The sequence below is a fragment of the Piliocolobus tephrosceles genome, chromosome 16 (genome assembly GCF_002776525.5).
Source record: "Piliocolobus tephrosceles isolate RC106 chromosome 16, ASM277652v3, whole genome shotgun sequence".
NCBI lineage: Eukaryota > Metazoa > Chordata > Mammalia > Primates > Cercopithecidae > Piliocolobus > Piliocolobus tephrosceles.
Genome location: NC_045449.1, coordinates 25,754,254 through 25,762,637, shown reverse-complemented (window position 1 = coordinate 25,762,637; position 8,384 = coordinate 25,754,254). Strand labels below are relative to the sequence as shown.

Below are 8,384 nucleotides of genomic sequence, written 5' to 3'. Positions count from 1 at the left end.
AAAAAAAAAAAAAAAAAAAAAAAAAAGGAGGTAGAAAGAGCAGTAGAAAATTTATTCAAAGAGGTAATAACAGAGAACTTATGAAACCTAGAGAAAGATATTTATCAATATTCAAGTCCAGGAAGGTTACAGAACACCAAACAGATTTAAACCAAAGAAGATTAACTCAAGATATTTAATAATCAGACTCCCAAAGGTCAAGGATAAAGAAAGGATCCTAAAAGTAGCAAGAGAAAAGAAACAAATAATATACAATGGAGCTCCAATATATCTGGCCCTAGACTTCTCAGTGGAAACCTTAGAGGCCAGGAGAGAGTGGCATGACATATTTCAAGTGTTAAAGAAAAAAAAACAACTTTTACCTTCGAACAGTATATCTAGTGAAAATATCCTTCACATACGAAGGAGAAATAAAGACTTTCCTAGACAAACAAAAGCTGAGGGATTTTATCAATGCCAGACCTGTCCTAGAAGAAATGCTAAAGGGAGTTCTTCAATCAAAAGGAAAAGGACATTAACAAGCAATCAGAAATCATCTGAAGGTACAAAACTCACTGGTAATAGTAAATACACAAAATATTAGAACACTGTAATTGTGGTATGAACTACTATCTTGAGAAGACTAAAAGATGAACCTTTTAAAAATAATAACTACAGCTTTTCAAGACACAGATAGTATAATAAGGTATACATAAAAACAACAAAAAGTTAAAAAGTGGGGAGATAAAGTTAAAGTGTAGAGTTTTTATTAGTTTTCTTTTTGCTTGTTTGTTTGCTGCTTTATGCAATCAGTGCTAACTTGTCATTGGCTTAAAAGAATGGCTCATAAACTATTATTGACAAGCCTCACGATAACCTCAAATCAAAAACATACAACAGATGTACAAAAAATAAAAAGCAAGAAATTAAAACATACAACCTGTGAAAATCACTTTTACTAAAGGGAAGGCAGGAAGGAAGAAAAGGAGGAAGAGAAGACCACAAAACAACCAGAAAACAAATAACAAAATAACAGGAGTAAGTCCTTGTCAATAATAACATCGAATGTAAATGGACTAAGTTCTCCAATCAAAAGACGTAAGAGTGGTTGAATGGATTAAAAACAAACAAAAAACCCCCATGACCCAACAATCTGTTGCCTACAAGAAACAGACTTCACCTATAAGGAAAAACACAGACTGAAAATAAAGGAAAGAAAAAAGATATTCCATGGTTGGGCGTGGTAGCTCACACCTGTAATCCCAGCACTTTGAGAGACCGAGGGGGGTAGATTGCTTGAGGTCAGGAGTTTGGGACCAGCCTGACCAACATGGTGAAACACCGTCTCTACTAACAATACAAAAATTAGCCAGGCAACGTGGTGGGCACCTGTAATCCCCCGCTACTCAAGAGGCTGAGGCGGGAGAATCACTTGAACCCAGGAGGCAGAGGTTGCAGTGAGCCAAGATTGCACCACTACACTCCAGCCTGTGTGACAAAGCAAGACTGTGTCTCAAAAAAAAAAAAAAGCCAAAAAATAAAAAAATAAAAAAAAACATACATATGGCAAATAAAGTCCTAACTGAAAGACAAGAACATCTTAACATGTGGCTTATAAAAAGTAAGCTTAAGAAAATCAGTTAAAATTTATTCACTTAACAAATATTTATAAAATGTTCACTATAAGGCAGACATCATGCTAAATACTCATGGAAGGATATAAAGATGTAAAAATGTGTAAGAGCCAACAGTCTAGAGGGGAGATAAACTCATAAACCATCCCAATTGTTACAATGGTGGTGTGAGGCACAGAACAAAGTATATTTCTTTGTTCAGGGTAGTACCTGGTAACAGGCAGAGAAAGCTTAACAGAAATGGTGGTTTAAACTATACTCTGGGCTGGGCATGGTGGCTCACACCTATAATTCCAGCACTTTTGGAGGCCAAGGCAGGCAGATCACCTGAGGTGTGGAGTTTGAGACCAGCCTGGCCAACATGGTGAAACACCATCTCTACTAAAAATACCGAAAAAAAAAAAAAAAAAATTAACTGGGTGTGGTGGTGCACACCTGTAATCCCAGCTACTCAGGTGGCTGAGGCAGGAGAATCACACGAACCTGGGAGGCGGAGGCTGCAGTGAGCCGAGACTGCGCCACTGCACTCCAGCCTGAATGGCAGAATGAGACTGTCTCAAATTTTTAAAAAAATGACAAATAAATAAACTGCACCCTACATTACCTATTAGCCTCTTTCCCTTCTCCTAAGTCACTCCTCATCATAGGAGAAGTGAGTTAGAAAAAGAGTATGCATGCAAGTGACTGTATATGAAAATGCAAATGCATGGATAAAGGACAGTGGAATAGACTTAACTAGTAACAGTCTCTGGAGGTGGAAATCAAAGACACCTTTCTCCAGTCTGTCCCTGGATCTAAGGCAAATAAAAAAAGGATACCTTAAAAAAAAATTACAGATATCATTAAAGTGTATTTGTATATAACTTTTATAATTAAAAACTAATTTTAATGATCAAGGGGAGAAGGGGCCTTGCTTCATGCAGTGTTAGTAAAAAAGAAAAGAAAACAAAAAAAACCAGAGCAGTTCTATGTGAAAGATGACAAACCTGGTAGGATCCACTTCAAAGCTAACATGTTGCCAATCAGAGGATGTGATCACAATTCGTAATAAAGGATCCAGAAGTTTCTGTAGATAGGTAGCACCATATACCTACAGAAATGCATGAGTAGGAGTTGATTATGCCTGCTCCATATATTTTACCTTAAAAGAAGACAATCAGTCCTGCACATTCTGTACATAATCATTACTTGACATACGTCAGCGCACACATGCACACAAAATGAATGATACAAACCTTGAAACAGAACGTCATTATTTTACTGGCCAAGCTGTTGCCTCGGAAAAGAGTCTGCATGGAGTCTGCCAATTCTACTTCTTTAGAAAACATGTTCCAGAGCAGTTGGTAGAGTAAATGCCGAGAATCAAACAGAGTAACCAGAACTCGAGCTAGTTCATCCTGAGAACAAAACAAAATCAGCTTAGCGCAAACAATCCCATTTTTGTTCTTAGGTAGAAAGCTAAAGAGTAGCAAAAATGTAAACCCAAAGTTGACAACCACTTGCTAAATTAAGGCAAACGGTGACTGATTAATATTTATCCTGAGATTTAACTGTGTACATTGTTTATGATAGATGACTATATACCATGCCTACGATAGCCGTTAATTCCAAGGATTAACTGGCGAAAGCTAGTGAGAGAGGCCTAGGCTTTACCAGGAGACAAAACCTCCAAGATTCAGCTCAAATTACATCACAAAGTGAAAGAGAACAGAAACAGAAGATGACAGCGAAGAATTTAGTTTGATTTGTACAAGCATTTGCACAGAGCAGAAATAAGACTGAAGATCAGAAGAGTTCTACTCTCTTCTCATACAGTCAGGGGAACTCAGTAAATACTGAATATATACTAGGCAGAGACATGACAAAAACAGAGACTATAGGATTTTTGAGAAATCAGGAAGAAAAGAAATTGGGCATTCAGAACCTAGAGATCAGTCAGATTTACATACAAAGCTAGGGGTGTAAGGATGAGGGCTGAAATTCCTATCTATTACCTAAATGACATCCTTTATAACTCCCTGTAGTAAAGCAGTTTGGGGTACACTCAAGAAAAAATGATCTAATGGTAAACCACTGTTTAATCACATGATAAGAATAAATTTATAGAGAATAGGGGTAGCTATAAAAAGATGCCTCAATCCTCAAGCAGTAACAACAAAGGCCAGGATCATGGCCCATAGCTCTCTAATTCTTGCCTGATCCTAGGATTACAATAATGTGATAGGTGAGATCTGGCCTAACAGAAAATTCCTTCTCAAAGTCATTTAATATAAAACTCAACGAATTAAAGCTACTTGAACTTAACTGATTTTTTTTTTTTTTTGAGACCGAGTCTCACTCTGTCACCCAGGCTGGAGCGCAGTGGTGTGATCTTGGCTCACTACAAGCTCCACCTTCCAGGTTCATGCCATTCTCCTGCCTCAGCCTCCCAAGTAGCTAGGACTATTGGCGTCTGCCACCACGCCCGATTAAGTTTTTTGTATTTTTTTTAGTAGAGACAGGGTTTCACGGTGTTAGCCAGGATGGTCTCGATCTCCTGACCTTGTGCTCTACCCACGTAGGGCCTCCCAAAGTGCTGGGATTACAGGTGTGAGCCACCACACCCGGCCCTTAACTGATTCTTAATTTAAAAAATTTCTGAGTATTTTCAGTGCTAATTATAAATAGGTGCTAATAAGATAATTCAGAACATCCATTTTCAAAACATTTGAACATCTGTGAACTAATTTTAGGCTTCAAGAAGGTTTCAATAATTTGGGGCTGTTGCTAATCAATGAGTGTAAAATTTCAGTTATACAAGGTAAGTTCTAGAGATCTGCTGTGCAGCATTGTGCCTACAAACAGCAATACTGTATTATACACTTAAAAATCTGTTAGAGGGTAGATCTCATGCTACGTGTTCTCACCAAAATAAAATACCAGAGGAGAAGCATTTCAGGTGGTGGCAGAAGCAAGGGTGCTCTAAGGCAGAAACAAGTCTAACAAGGAGGGACAGAAAGGTAGCTGGTGTGGCTTTGGTGAACAAGAAAGAAAATAGCATATGATGTTAGAGATCTCTGAGGCAGGGCCCAGATCAGGTAGAGCCTTGTAGGACAGGATAAGGAGTTTTAATTTTTTTTTTTTTTTTTTTTTGAGACGGAGTCTCGCTCTGTTGCCCAGGCTGGAGTGCAGTGGCCTGATCTCAGCTCACTGCAAGCTCCGCCCCCCCGGGTTCACACCATTCTCCTGCCTCAGCCTCCCGAGTAGCTGGGACTACAGGCGCCCGCCACGTCGCCTGGCTAGTTTTTTGTATCTCTTAGTAGGGACGGGGTTTCACTGTGTTAGCCAGGATGGTCTCGATCTCCTGACCTCGTGATCTGCCCGTCTCGGCCTCCCAAAGTGCTGGGATTACAGGCGTGAGACACCGCGCCCAGCCAGGAGTTTTAATTCTACTTTAAGTACAGGTATAAAAAATTTTACTTTAAGTACAGGTATAACAATGACAGATTACCTTATTAGTCATAATTTACTATAACTGAAATCAGTTTTGGTACAGTAAAAAGCAAATAGCTTTTTAACACTGGAAAGGAACAACAACCCTTCTCAACGTTTTAGCATGTATTAAGAATGATGTGATTTTAGGAAAATTTTTCATTAAATTAAGAGAGAGACCTAATAGCCATATGATGTTTTCAGTGTTTAAAACAAATATCATAATATCAAATGCAAATAAAAAGTACTTAAATTTTTTAAAAATTGTATAAGACTTTCTGGAGAAAAGAATAACAAACTGGAGGTAGTTACAGGCACAAATCGTGGATTCCAGCTCCAGTGTTGCAACAACTAACTAAAATTAGGTTTAACCTAATTACCTTATCAAATATATGAAGACACCAGAGTAGATCAGCGATTTTTAATCAGTGTTTAAACGGAACTTTTTAGTAGGATGGAAAGATATAGAACACCAGTCAGCTCTAGTGCTGCAACCACTTCCCTACAGCTGAAAAATCACCTAACTAAATATCTTCTAAGATTTCTTCTGGGCCGGGTGCGGTGGCTCAAGCCTGTAATCCCAGCACTTTAGGAGGCCGAGGTGGGCGGATCACAAGGTCAGGAGTTCGAGACCAGCCTGGCCAATATGGTGAAACCCCATCTCTACTAAAAATACAAAAAATTAGCCGGAGTGGTGGCAGACGCCTGTAGTCCCAGCTACTCGGGAGGCTGAGGCAGGAGAATCGCTTGAACCCGGGAGGCGGAGGTTGTAGTGAGCTGAGATTGGGCCACTGCACTCCAGCCTAGGAGACAAAGCGAGACTCCATCTCCAAAAAAAAAAAATTTCTTCTGGCCCTAAAGTTTTACTCGTTTATTCAACAAACACTTACTGAACAAATATATTCTGAAGGATTTGCTATATGCCAGGCACTTTCCTTTCTCGCTTACTCTATGCACTTACCCACTGAGAACAAGGAACCACATTGGCCAGAGCCATCGCTATAGGGAGTTCTCCTTGATCACCCATCATTGTGACCAGTTCCACCAATCTCTCAAACCGATCAGCCAATACCGTTTCTGCAAGTGTGTCAAATTCTGTGCCTTGTTGAAGGATTTTTGTCAGAACTTCCATAAATGTAGCTCTTGTCTGGAGATCCTTGTGGTAACCTAAGCCTAATGTGGACAAACAGATGCAAATTTACTAACATGGCCTTGCTGAAGTAATTTTTGCTTATCTTACATGCCAGTTCTCTAGGTTTTGTATTTCTATATGAAACTTTCTTTTGATCTCACCTATGGAGTGCATGAGACCACTGTCTACGTTGGCATTGAGTAAGTTTGACATTGCAAGGACTGTACAGTGCCTCAGTGATGCCAGCCTCCGAGACATGCCACGTTTCCTGCCACCTGTTTGTGCATTTTCATCTTCAACTTCACTGCAGTCATTCAAAAGGTTCATAAATAATGTGAAGTATCTGAGAAATAAAAAGACTGACCTTTACGTAGGGAAGGTCGTATCAACTAGAAAGCTAACCAGACATTCCAAAACAATCATATGTGCATGGTGTGACTGGCCCTGGGTTAACTGTTTCTCTCTTCTCTCAGGATAATCAGCCAGGCTGGCTCATTATGAAGTGTGCTATGTTGGACATGATTTTAGTTGATATAGCCTAGTATACCCTTCATAACATAAGCATCAAATAGATGCAATGTTACCTGGTTAAATGTGTCACTTTTAATGCTTAGTATATAAAATTAGTGGTCCAAACAGCTTAGACAATGTCACTTTTGTAAATGACTTAATGAAGCAATCTGGGTTTTATTATAAGTAAAATTTCACTGATCATATTATTTTCTTTAAAAAAATCACAAAACACAGTTATTTTCCTATCCTAGTCCTGTCATGGAGATTATTTGTTTTTGTGTGTGTGGTGGGGGGCTTTATTTGCTTTTTGCTTTATGTTCTTTGGTGACCGAAATTTACTTAAGAAATAACTGTGATTTGGCTTCCATCAATTCCACACCATCTCCTTCTTCAGGCTGCAGAGGGAGACCAGCTAGAAGTGAAACTACTGCTTCCATGCTTGCCTGGTCCAAATCTCTGGAAAAAAAAATTTTAGAGACCATAAATCTTTCAGGCTCTTTTGCTTCCCCTCAAATAAACCTCTTACTAACAGATATAAGCCTTAGGAAATATCTATTTCATTAAACAAATTATTAGCACAACCCAAATAATTTGAGTTAATATGCAGATCCCAGAATACAAAATCATCTCAAATGGGGAGAAGGTAATACTTTCTACAAAGTAATCTTGGCAAAATGATTACCTTAAATTTAGAATGTACAATTAGCCCTCTGTATCAGTGAGTTCTATATCCATGGATTCACCCAACCATGGATTGGTTTCATCTGTACTCAACATGTGCAGATTTTTCTTTGTTGTTATTCCGTAAACAATATAACAAATATTTATATAACATTTATATTGTATTAGATATTATAAGTAATCGAAAGATAATTTAAAATATATGGGAGGATGTGCATAGTGTATATGCAAATACTATGACATTTTACGTCAGAGACTTGAGCATCTGTGGATTTTAGTGTTCAAGGGAGTGAGATGTGGGGAGGGGTTTGGGGAGTGGTTTCTGGAACTAATCCGACAGATACTGAGAGAAGACTGTATTATAAAGCTAGGCTTGGTCAAAGAAACATATGTGAATGCTTATTATACGGTCCATAGTGTTTAATCACTTTCTGATATATGTCAATAAGTATTTATCATTAAAGCAGACTTAATTATTTCCTTTTTTTCCCGTCTCTGGTGCTTGAATCAGGAAATCAATTATTTCTTAGAAAGATTCAACACAATGAGTTCCTCAAGTAGTATCTTTATCTATCTAATCATAACATAAATGCAATCTGAGGCTTTATGTATCTTATTTCCCAATAACTCTACACTATTCTTCATAACCTAGCAAACTAACTTCCCAAACATATCGCTCTTTCACATTTATTTTTACTGAAAGTCTATCAGTCAAAAAAAAGCAGTAATAAAGATTAGTATCTTTACATATTTCAAACACAAAAGTTTGACATCTAAAAAGTTTAAATACACATAAAATACAAGTATAAAGCTGTAATGAAGTAGTTATAATTCTCACAGTAAAACCCACTAATACTTGAAGGTCATTCTCTTTTTTACCTTGTAAGACATTTTACATCATCATCCGCTGCTTGGTTTGATGTTCCCATAACCCAGTCTGTCAGGTATTCTACCATCTTATTCCTATAGAATGG

General features: G+C 38.0%; 1 protein-coding gene across 1 annotated transcript in view; it reads right to left on the bottom strand.

Moving 5' to 3' along the window:
• Positions 1-8,384, bottom strand: part of NF1 (neurofibromin 1) — a 243,357-nt gene that overhangs the window by 148,614 nt on the left and 86,359 nt on the right. The window contains exons 23-28 of the mRNA XM_026452251.2: positions 8,290-8,373; positions 7,069-7,185; positions 6,378-6,559; positions 6,046-6,257; positions 2,849-3,010; positions 2,600-2,703 (exon numbers count right to left, since the gene is read on the bottom strand). Of these exons, the coding sequence (XP_026308036.1) occupies positions 2,600-2,703; positions 2,849-3,010; positions 6,046-6,257; positions 6,378-6,559; positions 7,069-7,185; positions 8,290-8,373 (861 nt within the window). The remainder of the gene's footprint in view (positions 1-2,599; positions 2,704-2,848; positions 3,011-6,045; positions 6,258-6,377; positions 6,560-7,068; positions 7,186-8,289; positions 8,374-8,384) is intronic.